This window comes from Ruditapes philippinarum, unplaced genomic scaffold, assembly GCF_026571515.1.
Source record: "Ruditapes philippinarum isolate M1 unplaced genomic scaffold, ASM2657151v2 ctg17_1_1_1_1, whole genome shotgun sequence".
NCBI classification, from domain to species: domain Eukaryota; kingdom Metazoa; phylum Mollusca; class Bivalvia; order Venerida; family Veneridae; genus Ruditapes; species Ruditapes philippinarum.
Genome location: NW_026865484.1, coordinates 1,046,661 through 1,065,176, shown reverse-complemented (window position 1 = coordinate 1,065,176; position 18,516 = coordinate 1,046,661). Strand labels below are relative to the sequence as shown.

Genomic DNA, 18,516 nt, shown 5'->3' with positions numbered 1-18,516 from the left:
ATGAAGACAAACCAATTAAATAGATAAACTGGAGCTTAATGAGTACTTTAACCTATTGTCCTTGAAGAGACTGGATACTAAATTTTTACTATGATTTCATCCACATTTAATAAAATACAACATGTTCAACTTTAATAACAAGAGGGCCATGATGGCCCTGAGGTCGCTCACCTGTATATAGGCCCCCGGAGCGGGCCAGTTTGAAACCCCAGGGCTTTTATTTGAACAAACTTGGGTGACACTCATTAGAAGATGTTTCACAATGTTAAGATTTTACTTCACACATGTAATGAAAAACAATGATCTCACCAGCCCCCCGTCCCCCCCCCCTGCCTTCCTCCCCCCCCCCCCCCCCCGGCAGGGCCAATTTTCACCCAAGGGCTTTTATTTGAACAAACTTTGTAGACATCCATTAGAAGATATTTCATGCTAAACATCTAAGCTCTAGCTCATTGGGTTTTTTAAAAGAAGATTTTTAAGGTTTTACTGCACACATATAGTTAAAAACAATGACACCCCTGGGGCGGGGCCAGTTTTGACCCCAGGGCTTTTATTTGAACATACTTAGTAGACGTTTACTAGAAGATGTTTCATGCTTAATATCTAAACTCTAGCTATTTAGGTTTTTTCAAAGAAGATTTTGTAAGTTTTTGCTATACACATATAAGGAAAATCAATGACCCCCGGGGCGGGGCCAATTTTGACCCCAGGGCTTTTATTTGAACAAACTTTGTAGACACTCACTAAAAGATGTTTCATGCCTAATATCTTAACTCTAGCTATTTGGGTTTTTTCAAAGAAGATTTTGTAAGTTTTTGCTATACACATATAAGGAAAATCAATGACCCCCGGGGCGGGGCCAATTTTGACCCCAGGGCTTTTATTTGAACAACTTGGTAGACACCCATTAGAAGATGTTTCATGCTGAATATCTTAGCTCTAGCTCTTTGAGTTCTTTCAAAGAAGATTTTGTAAGTTTTTACTATATGCATATAGGGAAAATCAATGACCCCCTGGGGCGGGGCCAATTTTGACCCATGGGCTTTTATTTGAACAAACTTGGTACTCACTCATTAGAAGATGTTTCATGCTGAATATTTTAGCTCTACCTCTTTGGGTTCTTTAAAAGAAGAATTTTTTAAGTTTTTACTATATGCATATAGGGAAAATCAATGACCCCCTGAGGCGGGGCCAATTTTGATCCCAGGGATTTTATTTGAACAAACTTGGTAGACACTCACTAGAAGATGTTTCATGCCAAATATCTAAACTCTAGCTATTTAGGTTTTTTCAAAGAAGATTTTTTAAGTTTTGACTATATGCATATAGGGAAAATCAAGACCCCCCGGGGCGGGGCCAATTTTGACCCAAGGGCTTTTATTTGAACAAACTTTGTAGACACTCACTAGAAGATGTTTCATGCTTAATATCTAAACTCTAGCTATTTGGGTTTTTTCAAAGAAGATTATTTAAGTTTTTGCTATACACATATAAGGAAAGTCAATGACCCCCGGGGCGGGCCAATTTTGACCCCAGGGCTTTTATTTGAACAAACTTGGTAGACACCCATTAGAAGACGTTTCATGCTGAATATCTTAGCTCTAGCTCTTTGAGTTCTTTCAAAGAAGATTTTGTAAGTTTTTACTATATGCATATAGGGAAAATCAATGACCCCCTGGGGCGGGGCCAATTTTGACCCCAGGGCTTTTATTTGAACAAACTTGGTACACACTCATTAGAAGATGTTTCATGCTGAATATCTTAGCTCTAGCTCTTTGGGTTCTTTAAAAGAAGAATTTTTAAATTTTTACTATATGCATATAGGGAAAATCAATGACCCCCTGGGGCGGGGCCAATTTTGACCCCAGGGATTTTATTTGAACAAACTTGGTAGACACTCACTAGAAGATGTTTCATGCCAAATATCTAAGCTCTAGCTCTTAGGGTTTTTTAAAAGAAGATATTTAAAGTTTTTTCTTTCGGTTGCCATGGCAACCAGAGTTCTGCATGGAATTAAATTCTTTGAACAATTTTTAAAGGTGACCACCAAAGGAACATTCCTGTGAAGTTTGGATGAAATTGGCTTAGTGGTTTATGAGGAGATGTCATTTAAAGTAAAAGTTTACGGACGGACGGACGGACGGACGCCGGACGAAAAGCGATCACAAAAGCTCACCCTGTCACTTTGTGACAGGTGAGCTAAAAAAAAGTGTTTTCAATACATTTTAATATAATAATAAAGCAAAAACAAGAAGCGCCGCAATGCGACGAAAACCAGGTTTTCAACGACCAAGTTTTGATGTGACAACAATCAATAGGTCAAAGTGCACTGAAGTTATTGAGTAGATACTGAAAATTCTATTGTAAGCAAATTACCTAGACCTTGTACCCAGATATCTAAGTGGCAATCCAAAGCTGCCACTCAGCAAGTTCAGTGTCAAAAGGTCAAAGCAAACTCAAGTTATAACATGAAAAATAAATGCATTAACCTTGATCACAGACACCTGGGTAGCAATCCCAACCTGCCTCTTGATATAAGCTCCCCATTCATCAAGTTTGGTGTCAATAGGGCAAAGCAATCTCAAGTTATTGAGCGGAAACTGAATTTCTATTTTTAGTAACAGTGACCTTGACCTTGATCACAGACACCTGGGTAGCAATCCCAAGCTGCCTCTTGATATAAGCTATCCATACACAAAGTTTGGTGTGAATAGGCCAAAGCAAACTAAAGTTATTGAGCGGAAACTGAATTTCTATTTTTAGTAACAGTGACCTTGACCTTGATCACAGACACCTGGGTAGCAATCCCATGCTGCCTCTTGATATAAGCTATCCATACACCAAGTTTTGGTGTCAATAGGCCAAAGCAAACTCAAGTTATTGAGCGGAAACTGAATTTCTATTTTTAGTAACAGTGACCTTGACCTTGATGCACAGACACCTGGGTAGCAATCCCAAGCTGCCTCTTGATATAAGCTATCCATACACCAAGTTTGATGTCAATAGGCCAAAGCAAACTCAAGTTATTGAGCGGAAACTGAATTTCTATTTTTAGTAACAGTGACCTTGACCTTGATCACAGACACCTGGGTAGCAATCCCAAGCTGCCTCTTGATATAAGCTACCTACACACCAAGTTTGGTGTCAATAGGCCAAAGCAAACTTAAGTTATTGAGCGGAAACCAAAAGTTGACGCCCGCCCGCCCGCCTGCCCGCCCGCCGACTTCGACATTACAATAACCCGGTTTTCGTTGAAAACCTGGTTAATTACACATCAAATTGATAAATATGCCATCAAATAAATAATGAACGACCATTACAAATGAAATCAACAATGGCATAAACATAATAAATAAGCATTACGGAAAGAAACTCAAACATTTTTTGCTCTGCAATCTATACAACCATGTTAGAAAGCTGGACAGTGTTAAACCCCTGTAATGGTTTTAATAACATATGAGCCGTGTCATGACAAAACCAACATAGTGCGTTTGCGACCAGCATGGATCCAGACCAGCCTGCGCATCAGCGCAGTCTGATCAGGATCCATGCTGTTCGCTATCAGTTTCTCTACTTGTAATAGAGTTGGTAAGCGAACAGTATGGATCCTGATCAGCGCAGGCTGGTCTGGATCCATGCTGGTCGCGAATGCACTATGTTGATTTTGTCGTGGCGCAGCTCATTTATATTTATATACCTATTTATTATTCATATATGAAACAGACACTTACCTGCCTTCAATTTAAGTTTAGGAAGAGAGTGCAATTGAAGATTTAACTATTCATATAGGCTTTATTCTATACTTATTTCATCAAACCAATTACAATTCACCTATAGTATATACATGTATAAAAGTATCTGTATTCTAAAGCTATTTCATATAACCAATTAAAAAACTTCTTTCTACCATGTAAATGTACAGCATATTCCAGTATTTGAATGCAGGAGCATTCAAAAATTCTATTCCCCCCCCCCCCCCCTTATTGTTCAATGAAGTGTCCCGTATTTAGAATAATTCTTTAAGCATTGGAATTGTTTCGAGTTAACCAGTCCAACATTCTTCCTATTGAACACAACGAATTAGAATTTGAATAAGTGTTTTGTGGTGTCCAAATGACAAATGAAGATAAAATAGGTATAGAATAGAAAGCTTATTTAACAATATTTTATACAATACAATACATAATATATTTGAAGTAGTATCTAGCTCAAAATCCATGTTAAGACAAGCCTAGCACCTCGTCCGTGATTTTCAGCTGTGTACTTCACCAAATAAGTTTCTATATTGTACAAAGTATTGTTACATGACATTCATGTTCAATCTGATGAAAGTCACTAATTTTGACAGTGCAAAAGAGTAAACTATAATTCCTGGTATTGTAGCATCAAATACACTACATATATTTTTCAACAAAAGTATGGCCTATTATGCAGGAGCATGCCAAAAAAACTTCGAACAAAAACAATAATGAAATAGCATGCATCAATTGCAACTTTAACAATAAATATTTGGTAAACTTTTTCTCTTATTTTTTTCTTTAAAGTTTTTTTGAAGGGCAACATTGTTGCAATATACACCCATCACAGAAGCTTTTGACAGACATGAGGGCATTATAGATATGCATATAGAGATATTCTCTGGGCAATATCTCTATATCTCTAGTGATTTTTTATCTGAACTTTGACCTCTATGTGTGACCTTGACCGCAGGGACCTAAATTATGCATGCAACATTTCGCCTCACAAAAGTGAACATTTGTGCCAAGTTATATTGAAATCCCTCTATGCATGTAGAAGTTTTGCTCCGGACAAGCATTTTTCTATGACCTCTAAGTGTGACCTTGACCTTTGACCTAGAGGCCTGGTTCATGCGCGCGACATGGCTTCTCATAGTTGTGAAAATTTGTATGAAGTTTCATAAGAATCCCTCTGTATGTGTAGGAGATACGCTCTGGACAAAATCTCTATATTTTATCATCTTTAGTGACTTGACAATCATCTTTAGTGACCTTGACCTTGCATATATTAACCTAAATTACATTTTTCTCACCAGTAGTCATGATAATGACCATTTGTGTTTCAATCCCTCAATTAATTATGACTAAATGGTCCTTATACAAATTTTTATATTTTTATCTGAACTTTGACCCCTATGTGCAACCTTGACTTTGGCAGCAGGGACCTAAATTTTGCACTTGACACTCCATCTCACAAAAGTGAATATTTGTGCCAAGTTATATTGAAAATCCTTAATGCATGTAGAAGTTTTGCTCCAGACAAGCGGTTTTTAATGACCTCAGTGTGACCTTGACCTTTGACCTAGAGGCCTGGTTCATGCGCCCGACAAGGCTTTTCATAGTGGTTAACATTTCTATGAAGTTTCATTAAAATACCTCCATGGGTGAAGGAGATATGCTCCAGACAAAAATTTGACGCCACCCACCAGGGGGGGGAATCTATAATACGACCTGTTTTTCAAACGGGCATATAAAAACTGACAACAGTACTTTTAATGTTTATAAAGGTTTGTGCAACATAAGCCAGGCTTTGTGTCATATATCACATAATGAAGTCACTGCATGACCCAATCTCCTCTCAAACTTCATGACCCTCTATCAATAATATTTCAGTATATTATGTTCTCTCTCTCTTTTTTAGAGATATATCAGATTCTGTATATATAAAATATATATTTTCATGCATATACTACTTACAGTTTTTATTTTTATGTGTCGTGTTCACGCTATCTATTGCTAATGCCTCGAAGACTTCAAAGTCCGATTTTTTCACAGTCACTACATTATTAAGAGATCCAAGACTGTTTGCATTCGTAGGCTGAAAGTACACAGGAAATTACGAAGGAAAAAAATACAACATGGCATGCAAAAGGTTAGGATCGCGGGGAGGGTACTTACTTTGTTTACTTTTAGAACTTGTATTGACACTGTCTAATGCAAGTGCTTCAAACACCTCAAAGTCGGATTTTTTCACTGTCACTATGTTATTTAACGTACCAAGATTGTTTGATGTAGAAGGCTGAAATGCAAACATTGCAATTGCCAAAACTACTCATGTTTTATATATAAAATGAAAACTGGTGCCCTTTTCATGACAAAGTACACTAGACAGTGAGCCACAACACAAAATGAAGTATTAAAATTTGGACATTTTCTATCATAAAAGCTGTGACAAAAACACATCAACACACTGAAATGATCTTACTCTTTTGAAGTGTTAGTAAAAGCTACATAGGGGAAAAAAGACTGAAAAAACCTTATAAATAATGGTTAATAAGAAATAAGAAACGGTTTTCTAATAAAAATTAACTGCATTTAATCATTCAAATATCAGACATGACATCACATAAGATATATTGCCACTGGTAGAGGGGGATCTCAAGTGTCCCTCTGTGCAAAATTTCAGACACATAAAGTAGAACCTCCAATCTCCTATATACATATAATATGCATAATCATACAATCCATTGGCATTTAATTTAAAAAGAAAAAGTTAATAAAAGTTTTGTAATATGCTGAAGGATAAGAGCTAAAAAAAAACATGCTGTTATAAATTATAGTAACATTTCATTAACCCTTAATCTGCTGAATTTGTGTAATGGATTTGCCCAGCTTTAAATTTGGAACAGTCCATTCAAAGTTATGGGGATTTCATTATCAATATACACTGAGCTAGTAAAGAACCTGGACAGGCTGGCCTGGATCAAAAATGGAGACAAAGGCTAATCACTCTTGGTTTCAGCAGGTTAAGGGTTTAAATATAATAATGACTAGTTCAATCTAGTACTTGACCACAACAATATTATCATATTTAAAACATAATGTAAATAAACACTGTGAATCACAAATAATGTGTCATAAAATATTGTTTTGTTATTTTTTTCACACAATACATAAGCAAATGAAATGAATTGCCAAAATATTTTGAAATATTCTATTTATGTTGTCCCCTTTCCAAGTTCAACATACATTTAAATAAATAAACTTGTATTTAATTTGTACATTGTATCAAATATATATATCAGTGTAATACTGTCTCACATAAAATAAATAAGTTAGAAAAGCTTTGATGCAAGATTTGTCTATAAATCAATTTACCCGTGCTGCATTCTTTTGTTTACTGAACACTTCATTTCCATGTTCTAAGCCTGTATCAACACTCCATGATAATGATCAATGTGTGAAAATAATGACTTTAATGTGCTGAAATAACTCTTTTATCTCTTTTCATTGTATTCACTTGTTAAAGGTATTCTTTTATATGATTTCAATAAACATAAACAATGCTTAGTAAATTTTATTAATGAGTCTCTCTTTATATGAGTCTAATTAGCCTAATTAGGATAACATGAAACCATACATATATATTCTCCTTTAGCCTAATTTACACCTTATACAACCTTATACAGACTTGACCCCTTGTTAATCTATCTCTCAAATGTTTAACAAATCCTTATTTAAGATTGATTGTGAAAGTAGTTCTTTTCTCCTTCGTCTTGAAAGTGATCAAACGATCAATGTAGTGATCTCTGGACAACTTGAAGCCATGATTTTTGGGATTGGGAGCCAGACAACATAACCAATAGGCCCACTCATGCTGTATGTCAGACTTAAGCTACAACCATTGTACAATTGTAAGCCTTAATATGATTAAGAAACTAAATATTGTTTTCAAAATGTAAATATTACATCCTGTTCAGGATGTAGTTTCAGATGGTAAGAGATTAAATAGTTTAACAACACAGTCATATATTAATGAAAAATGTTTAAAATATTGAAAATAACAAATATTTATGAAGAAAGTTTGAAAATTACATTATCAATTAAAATATAAGTTTGGTTAAAATGACATCTGAAATAGTTACTGTAACCATACTCTTTTATAAAAAAAAAAACCAGCTAGAAAATATTTGAGGGTCAATTCTTATGTTATTAGAATATGTGTCCAACTACTGCATTTCATGTTTGTTTTTTTACACAGGGCTTGTGTAAACCTTCCCATAGATAGATGATGCATGTGATCCTGATGCCGACCATAGGTTTTATGTCACACCAACACAGTATAGGCCATATGAGGTGGTTGGATTTTATGTCACATCAACGCAATATAGGCCATACGGCGACTTACCAGCTTTACTGGTGAAGGAAGACCAAAGAAATTATCAATATTTATTACAAATGGATAATGTAACATTTATTTGAATAACTTATAGGAATATTAAAGACATCATGAATTTTTGTATAAGGTGCAATAAATCAACAAAATGCTGTGCTTGCATGACAATATCAATATCCATCATGGTGGTAGACAGTGAAAATTTCAATTAACTTCACATTTGCATGCTGCTTGTCAGTGTTTACTAAAGTAGTTAATTAATTAATTCCATGTATCATTTTTGACTGGTCACATTTCACAAGCATTTTATTTATTTAATATTTCATTTTGTTTGAACACCAACAATGATGTGTCATATGACGACTCTGTTGCTCTATTTGTGGGCCAAGACCTCAGGTGCCCCTTTGCGCCTGATGGCAATTTCCTCAACTTAAAAACGAATATCTGGTGGGGATTCAAACAAAGTGGCAACAGTCAAGTAATTTGAAGTCAGTGACCTAAACCAATAAGCCACAGAGGCCCCAAACAGGTACACTGAATACAAGATCAACATTGCTAATAGTTTGTTGTTGTTTTTTTTCTAAAAAAAATTGAAATTTACTTGTATACTTGACTGTAAAAGACTAACCATATTATGATAAATCTCTTAATCTATATTGGACTTTTGAGTGGCCAAAACAAACAAGCCATATCAGTCAGGCAATAGTGATGTTAAGCCTCAAACAAGTGGCACAGAGTTCAGAAAATTTATGACTTTGTTAAACAAGTTTAATTTGATTCCTTTTCCCTTATTTTTGTAACTGTGACACTATTTCAGAATTACAGCTGAAAATCTAAATTATTCAATGCTCTCTATAATCTATGTAAACTAAGTTATTAATTACTGTATAGTTTTTTATATATCTGTATATTTATGTATCTGTATAATGTTGACAGGGAACTGAACCATTTACATCACAAAACTTTAAGCCCCATCACCTTAGCTGACATTTATAGGGAAAATCTTTCATGGTTCAAGGACCTTATTTTCATTTTTTTTTTATCTAATTTCATCTATGATTTGTCTGTGTTAAATCAATAAAGCTAGTTATAAATATTAGAAATACCAAGAAAAGGACATTTCATATACATGTAGTTCTGTATTTATTACATAGGCAGGGAAGGATAAATAACCTAGTGTACAGAATTTTCTTAACTTTTGCATGATTTAAAGAGAATTATTATTGAAACAAATTTATAAAAAAAAAGTTGGGTGGTCATCATCCTAGTAATTGCTGCTTTGTGCCCCTGACTGATTTTTTTACTTTTACTTTTTTTTCACTTTTAGGTTATCTTCTATTCTGTGCACTATTGAAGAATTCCTTTTTGCCTATGTAAAAAATTGCAGTACTCCAGGAACATATAATTTGACATAATTCATTGACCTTACTTTCCGACCTAAATCAACTCCCTTAATTAAAGTCAATAAGCCATAACAATGAAAACCAGACAATAAAGCTGAACTTAGTTTACTGAACAGAGTGGTGCTATATTTAATTTGAATGTTTATACCTTAAGGTGACAACGGAGTCAATTATTACTGAAAATACCTAAAATGAGATTCTTTGCTTAGTAGAATTATCAACCTTTTCTGAACACATTCGTGATTTAATTTTGGAAGCAGTTAGTCCAAAAAATGTGTTTTTAAACGTTTTAAAACGGTACCTGTACCATTTTTATCTGCTATTCGCGTAACCTGTCAATTATCGATAACGCTCCGCCCCCTGTTGAGGCATCAATGAGGGAAATCGGTAGTTCCATATATCCGTGAATTACCCGTCCATACTGGTCCATACTACTCGTAATTCATGTATCGTACAAATACCGTACATCTTTTATGAATATCGTCTACCTTTTATTAAGCATTTTTATAAAATAAGAAATTGTCGGCCAATGTACGTAACATAATGTATGAAACATAAATACTTAAGCATAGCGGCAAATAGCACGACCACGGGTTGATTTAAGATATAGTTGCTAAAATATCCATAATGTGTGAAAATAATTTGTCTGTCCCGTTAATCTGATAGATATTACATTGAGTTTATGGACTTTTGTACGGATTCATCGGCTTGCTTTACATTCAACCTCGTTTTCTAACAATGTCAAGTAAAACAACAACAAAAACAGACAACATTTTTTATGTGAACGCCTATATGACTTGTGGTAAGGTGTCCCTGACAAATTTCTAAACCATTTTAGATTGTTTAAGGATGATCATTTCTCTATGAATCTGGGATGTACTATAACGTATCGTATGTTCCAGTATGAATCAATAAAAAAAGATATTAATATACTATCAGTGAATGCTCTGAATAAATTGTTCGCCAGTAAATCGAACACAGTACTAATAAACCTGGGACAAAGTATGGAATTTATTGTATATCCCAGTAGAAACTGGATATCTATGCCGTGCATAGATGATTTTCATGATAAAAGAAGTCATAAAGATCATAATGATCGAGTGATACCTTTTATTTCTATTATAATATGTCAAGCATTTATTTCAATTTGGAGGAAGAAATATATAATATCTCGTTTTTATTTTTACATTTACCATGGACTTTAAAAGACCATCAGAAGCTCAGTTTTTTGTTATTTTAATTTATATTTTAACGGAATTTCATACACGAATACACAGACAGAGTGACACTGGTATAATATAATAATAATGCTGATGATAATAATAATAATCTTCAAAAGTGAAACAATTAAATACCCCGCTAGCGGTGCGCAAATACGTTCCATTCCCCCCCACCGAGTGCCTCAAATTTTACCGAAAGTCACGTGACATGTGCGACCGACAGTAAATCACGTTAAGATTTGAAGAAATTTCTGTTATAAACTGATATTAATCAGCAACTTTTTAATTGGTCAGATGTCACTGGGTCATAAAATGTTGTTAGAGTATGTTAGCGCAACTTGTGACCCTCTCTGGTGCGATATTTGTGTATTATGCAATTATTTAGCGTGAAACGTAGGGGTCCGAGAGAGAACAGCCGATTTATGACACTTCGTTTGATGCGGGTCGGACTAACTTTGAATCGGCATAACTTTTTTAATAATCAAGCAATTAACATGCGGTTTAAAGCACATGAAAGGGAATTTATTTACGGAGGGAACCGTGTCAGGGATTTTTGATTGCTCAATCAGCGACTTAATTATCTTTAATTACGTAATATGTATGGTGAAAAAAGTCGCATAAAATGTTTGACGTTACGTAATATTTTTTTGAAAAAAGATAGAAAAAATTTGAGACACGGTTCCCCAGATATTATAAGAATGTTTATTTTCCAAAAGTTTGATGACAAAAAAGTAAAAAATGACTTTGATATGACGATTTAAAATTTTAGGATTTTTATTAAAAATCAATCATTTACAAAGGCATTTTTTTCAAATATGTTATTTTTTATGATGATCAACGACATTTAATGCACAAAGATTAAATAAATAACAATTATTTCTAAAATAACTTTGTTTAAATGACATTTAGGTGAGTACCACGGAAAGTGTCTGTTGTCACCTTAATACAAAATATATTCACACAAAGGTCTTGCCAAAAGCAGATAATGTGTTTTCATCGTAAAAATACTGATGATTTTTTACAAGTCGGCCAACAATGTAAATGTCTGGTCGCCTGGTGACACAGACTGTCTTAGTATTTTATTGGTGACACAGACTGTCTTAGTTCTTTATTGGTGGCACAATGTTGCCCTATACTAGTGAGACTGGCTACACAAACTGGCCTGACCCTATTCTGGTGGTAGAAACTGACCCGGCCATCATCAGCCATGTACTGGTGACAAGGACTGGCCTAGTTTCAAACCTGTGGCACATACTGGTCCTTACCACTGGCATGTTCATAATTAATATTATTTATACAGCTTTCAACAGATATGTAACTAGAAATTCAGAATAAAAACTTTCAACTTTAAATTTATTTTTCAACTTGATGTATTAACTTAATTAAATGTTTATTGAAATCAAATGAAAGATTTGTATCACTTTTATATCATCTTTTATGAAAAATAATGACCACTCTGTTCAGTAAGCAATGATTCCATGCAAAACTAACATGAACTAAGTATTGGACCTCCATTTATCAACTCAGAACTAGAACTCCCAAGTTCAAACAAGAGAACCACATGCAGCCTTAAGGCTTGTCTGTTTAAATAACCCCTTTTGTTAAAAAGGGGCATATCTCCAAAAAATATAGCTTTCAGAATTATGCCCCTTGTCTAACGTTGATAACATTTAAAATGTTTGAATAATAAACTACAAATGTTTTTTGTACGACAACAATGACGACACAGTGATCATAACAGTTTAACTTTTTCTTTGAAACAGACAAGTTAAAAATGATGAAGACTGGTGTAATGCAGAAAATATGACCTCAGTTACTATGAGATGTCTGATGCAAAAAAAATATGACCTCAGATATTATGAGATGCAGAAAATATGACCTCAGATATTATGAGATGCAGAAAATAAGACCTCAGATTTTATGAGATGCAGAAATTATGACCTCAGATATTATGAGATGCAGAAATTATGACTTCAGATATTATGAGATGCAGAAATTATGACCTCAGATATTATGAGATGCAGAAATTAAGACTTCAGATATTATGAGATGCAGAAATTATGACTTCAGATATTATGAGATGCAGAAATTATGACCTCAGATATTATGAGATGCAGAAATTATGACTTCAGATATTATGAGATGCAGAAATTATGACCTCAGATATTATGAGATGCAGAAATTATGACTTCAGATATTATGAGATGCAGAAATTATGACTTCAGATATTATGAGATGCAGAAATTATGACCTCAGATATTATGAGATGCAGAAATTATGACGCCAGATATTATGAGATGCAGAAATTATGACCTCAGATATTATGAGAAAGATATGACCTTAGATTGTGTGAAGCAAAATATGAACCAGAAGCTGAAATCTGACCTCAGATCTCAAGTGATACAGAAGAAAGTGACCTCAAACAGATGTCATACAGCAATGTGACCAATAGTTATTTCCATTAACTTCAACATTGTATTAAAGAAAGCATGGTTAATCTAACAAGAGCACCGCAAAGGCAGGGCTATATACACTCGAATGTAAAGGCATTGTAGTTTCACAAAATAAGACTGAAATGTGTTTTCTCATACAAGACTCTATATCAACTAAGTGACCCCCACTGGCAGAGCAATATTGACCAAAGAGTCATGATTACTATCAGTTTTTATAGAGGCCAACAAGGCAATGCTACATAGTACATGTTAAATATCTAAACTCTAGGCATTGCAGTTTCACAAGTTAAGACTCAGTCATCATTTTCCTATATAAGTCTTCGAGTGACCCTGGGATGGGATATATATTAAATCAAAGGGCATGATCATAATAGTTTTGTACAGGTCAATAAGGCAATGCTACATGCTTAATATCTAAGCTGTAGACAGATAATGAAACTTATATGTTTTCTAATATACACTGCAAGTCCTTATAAATCAAGTAATCCCAAGGGTGGGGCCAATTGACAAAATGGCTGTGACCTTGACATGAGAAGGGTCAAACCAGAGCTCTGCACATTGTCTCATTATTGTTAACATTTCTTCCAACTAGTTTCAGTTTCCTTTTGCCGGTTCAAAAACACAGACTGGACATGACACTGCTAACAGACGGACGACCGGGTGCATAGCAATATTTTCGGGCGTATTATAAAATGTGACTAAATACACGAGAAGCAAATTGTATTAAGCAGAATAAAGATGAAATCTATTTCTAATGATTAATTATAATAAAACTTGCTATTTGATCTCTCTAGGGCCAGTCATATATAGACGCCAGACAAATTACGAATCAACTTGAAACTATAACAGAATTTTAATAGAAACAAAGCAAACAAATAAGCACCCTTGTATACATACACCAGCCATACCTCATTTACATTATGGAGCCAGTTTCCGTCCACATAGAACTTATACTGGTGCTCTCCTTCTGGGAGGTCCACAATTGTGAAGAAATCACCATTACTACAATACAATGCAAAACAAAAAATATTTTATAAAAAAAATTACTGTTTCCCCAAAATTTTTGTTTTGTTTACCTCACTGGCATTATGCTGCCAGGTACCGTCCACACTAAATTTATACTGATGGTCTCCTTCCGGGAGGTTAATAATTGTGTAGAAATCGCCATGACTGAAAAGAAAATATAAAGATGAATCAAGAATAATGCTTAAAGCTAAAAAGATAAGCAAGATGTTTAGTAAATGCATTTTTGATTGTGTATTTGAGATAATAATACATGCAAGAATGTAGCAAAAAGGTTATTTCAGCAAAATTTTAAGACCCAGTTCTTTCCTATAAATGAACATATTGTAGGGAACATAACTCCATGCAATGATATAGGCAATTAATATATTTATGTGCCATCTTTCCCATTAAAATTTTATTTTGAGTCTCTGTCAATAAATGATGAATATTAAAGATGTTGCTTAAGCTATTTTTCCCTAAATTAAATTATATTATGATTTATATTGCTCTGTTTATAGGGCAAAATGACGGAAGTTAACACAATAGAGTCAGGTCAGACTTCAAATATGTTCAGGCTGACAAGATGGTCTACTGGTCACAACAATTTGTCATTAACACTGCTTGCGCTCAAAATGTTAAAGGTTAAAGTAAGTTTTTCAGTATGGTTGAAGCTGTTATGTTATTCAATAAACTATACATCATAGTATCAGATACAAACAACAAACCACCTTTAATCTAGTTGTACCTTTGTAAGCAAATTAACCTCAAAAAGCATTAGAGTTTTCTTTCATTCTAGCAGAACTATCTTAATTTAATTCTATCTTTGAAGCATACTCTGAAAATAGAATAAACTATATCCACCTTATTCCAAACAAATTATGATATCAAATTTCTTTATAAACATACCCTAGGAAAGTAAAAAAAATGCCTTTATTCAAGCATTTTTATCTAAAGATACCCAGAAAAAAAAACATTAATTTTTTTTATTATTATAGCATATTTCTGCATTGAATTCTGACAAAATCAAACATTCTACTTCATATTTACTGTTTACTTTTTCAAGTTTTCATATTTCAAAGTAAATGAATGAATCTACAATTTGGTGACATTTTTCCAGACATACCTGCCAGCTTATGGCTAGTAAAATCTGGCCTGGCCTTTGAAAAATTAGGATTAATTTCTGCAAATAAAATCATTAAATTTGAAATGGAACAACATTAATCTACCATCAAGGGAATAAAATTGCACAACAATTCATTATTCTTCCACTTTAAATTTAACATTTTTGGGCTTGAAAAAACATATTTGGGCTAGTAAAAATCACCAACCACTAGCCTGAATAACTTGATTTTTTTCTGGTCCTAAATCCTTCACAACAAATTAAAAGTCACTTTATTCCAACAGAATAAAAGTCACTTTATTCTTTCCCAAGATGATATACAGGACCTGGAACATAAGTTTCATTAAATTAAAATTACAGTATAACATCTTCCACAACTCATATCTTATTACTCCAATTACAGACCATCTTCTGCACACCTTGACTAAATAATAAATTAATTTTTCTACCGCATCAAAATATTGTTGATGTATGACCTAACTTGCATTTAACCTTAACTTGACAAGTCCATTTAAGAAATTCAGCAAGACTTGCTTAAATCGACTTGTCATTAATTGATCTGCCCATTATCAGCTTTGGGGATATAAAGTAGAAAATAAAATAGTGGCTAATTAGATAAAAGTTTAACAATTTAAAAAGCTCAAAAGAAGCAAAGTAGGAGCAACTTTTAATTTAGACATTTAATTTTTTCTTATTTATGTCTAAGCTTTTCGACTTATTTTTCATATGCACACACCCTTTGTCTTTCCAGATAGAAGCAATGTTTAAATGACAGTTAAATAAACACTATTGCAGACAGTTTATGCAAAATAGACATTCAGAAAGTTCAAATTTAGGTCTTCTCGTTGGCCAAAGTAGGGCAAAGACTTATGATAAGTCAGCCATCAGGACAGAGCCTGGTAAGACTGTACAAAAATATGCAGGTTGACCCAGATCTTTACTGATGGCAAAGGCTAAATTACTTTCACTGCCAGCAGGTACTGTAATAATATAAAGTTATAACACAAATCAATATGTGGTCTATGCTTGGTTTTTACTGTTTCATCATCTATCAAGGATGAGATTAGGGCAAGGTAAAAGTAGATAAATATGTATTTTGGTTGTTTTTCTCAATAGATAAAAGGTTACTATATAATGGCCAGATTAAAGGTTACCATACACTGGCCATTGGTTAATGTAAGAAATTGATATTTTCAGAGCCATTAGTCATCCTTGATTGAATGGAAACAAAGAATGAAAACATTGTAATTAAATCCACAGAAAATATGATAATAATTGAAATAAAAGTAAAATCTTTTTCCTCAACCACATTAACATATAATTATGTTTACATAAATGAATAACAAACAATAAACAAAACAATCCGACATAAAGACAAATTACATTAGTGTTTTCAGGAGATTTCTTGATGAAATTTTTTGTAATGTTAATTTATGAGGAGGAAAAATGTACTTTTAAAACAGTTTCAGCAGCACATAATTTGTATTTTGGCCTTAAAAGTATACACATTGAATTCAAATCATGACTGCCATATGAGTTAAACACAAAGCACAGAAAATGCCATTGTTTTTCTGCTTCTCTGCTTCCTCTCTTCAATATATTTTTCTGTAAAAGAATATATCAGTTAAATGTATATTAAATGTGAAAAGGACATACAGTGAATGTATTTGAAAGCTGAATACAATTATAAAAAGTTTGCAAAAATTTCAAGAAATATCTGAAATACTGAGGCTTCAACACTGTACAAAAACTGCAGCAAGCAAACATTGCTAACTATAATGATGAACTGGAAATTATAAATTCATGAATGTTTAAAGCCATGCACAACAAACTGTTTTAAATTATCACATTGTTAATATTAAGAAATAATGATTAAATAAATTACATCATTGAAAATTATTTAAGCAACGAGGAAGACTTAAATAATATCATTTAAGAAGTTTCTTACATATTCAATGTGTCAGGGGCTAGATTACAACTATTCAATGTGTCAGGAGTTAAGAATACAACTACTCAATGGTGCTATAGTTGTGCAGATTATGAAACCAGGCTGTATATCTGTGTCACTTTAAAATATGATGATGCTCAGTCATTGAAAAACGTATTTCTAACAAAGTATAATGTGTGATTTAAAAGATGAACCTTAATAACTTATATTTGACTCTCAAATCTAAAGGGTATATATTAGAAACATCTGTTTGTTTGGTTTTACGGCGCACCAACACAAGTTAGTCAAATGGCGCTGAAACAGGAATGATTTTGGCTAATCTTGGGTGATGTATTTAAACGGATTTCACTCCACTGTTGCAAAATTGTTCAAGATACTGGTAAAATTTGACAAACCAAGCACCAGGTTTTATCAGTTTTTGGGTTCCTGTGACCTTTACCTTTAACCTACCACCATTTCAAATAGCAGGATAAAATTACTGTACAGTGATACCAATTTGCAATAACTGTCTTATAACTGTAGACCAAAGTTGTTGACTGAGTAAAAATTCAACATGTTCAATCTTCTAATCAGGAGACTTTTGACCTTATGGCACATCATTAATAAATGTAGGCTTTTTAAAGTCCAAACCTTTTTTACAGTTATTAAATAGATTTCATTAAACTTACTTTCAGTCTCAAGTATACATTTCTTGAAAGTTTTGGGGTTTTCTTGTATTCTTTTGTTGTTTTTTTTTGGGTTATTTTTAATGAGCAGCAGAAGACACTGTCAGCAAAAATCAAGAAGTGTACAGTACAACCTATCAGCATAATATGCATATTATAAAATACCCACCTATCTTTAAAGAATATCAAAAAAAATAAACCAAAGTAAAAGCGGTAACTTTGAGTAGGCAAAATATTTATGAAATATTGAAATATTTTTTGTGTGCTAAACTTGTTTTCCCTGAACCAGCATCAAGTAGTAGTCCAACTATATCTATTAACCTTCCTAACAACTACTCCATAATAATATCTTTCTTTTTTCCAGTGTATATTACACAGAAATATTACATTTAACAGACATTAAAGAATTTACAATTGTTTAACAAACAAATTATCACATTGGGACGTTAAAAAAACAATCTCCATTCAAAAATAATTTCACATGTCCTTGACCTTTAGAAAGTACTCTGAATGCATATCCCTGTTCCCAGCTGATCATTTACACCATAAGCAGAATATCTTTGACTTAA

At 33.4% G+C, this 18,516-nt stretch overlaps 1 protein-coding gene and 1 long non-coding RNA gene across 10 annotated transcripts in view; both read right to left on the bottom strand.

The window, feature by feature from the left end:
• Window positions 1-18,516, bottom strand: part of LOC132729332 (5'-AMP-activated protein kinase subunit beta-2-like) — a 36,297-nt gene that overhangs the window by 8,817 nt on the left and 8,964 nt on the right. For 3 of the 9 annotated variants that reach the window (XM_060715083.1, XM_060715087.1, XM_060715091.1), the window contains 2 exons: window positions 14,118-14,211; window positions 5,715-5,835 (listed from right to left, as the gene is read on the bottom strand). In XM_060715083.1, coding sequence (XP_060571066.1) covers window positions 5,715-5,835; window positions 14,118-14,211 — 215 coding nt within the window. Of the gene's footprint in view, window positions 1-5,714; window positions 5,836-5,915; window positions 6,037-14,117; window positions 14,212-14,285; window positions 14,380-18,516 lie in introns of all 9 variants that reach the window. The other 6 variants (XM_060715086.1, XM_060715090.1, XM_060715085.1 and 3 more) reach the window with 3 other exon arrangements.
• Window positions 6,380-14,111, bottom strand: LOC132729335 (uncharacterized). The gene is made up of 2 exons (XR_009625600.1): window positions 11,696-14,111; window positions 6,380-9,684 (listed from the first exon to the last, which is right to left on the bottom strand). It is a non-coding gene; the product is annotated as an uncharacterized LOC132729335 (long non-coding RNA).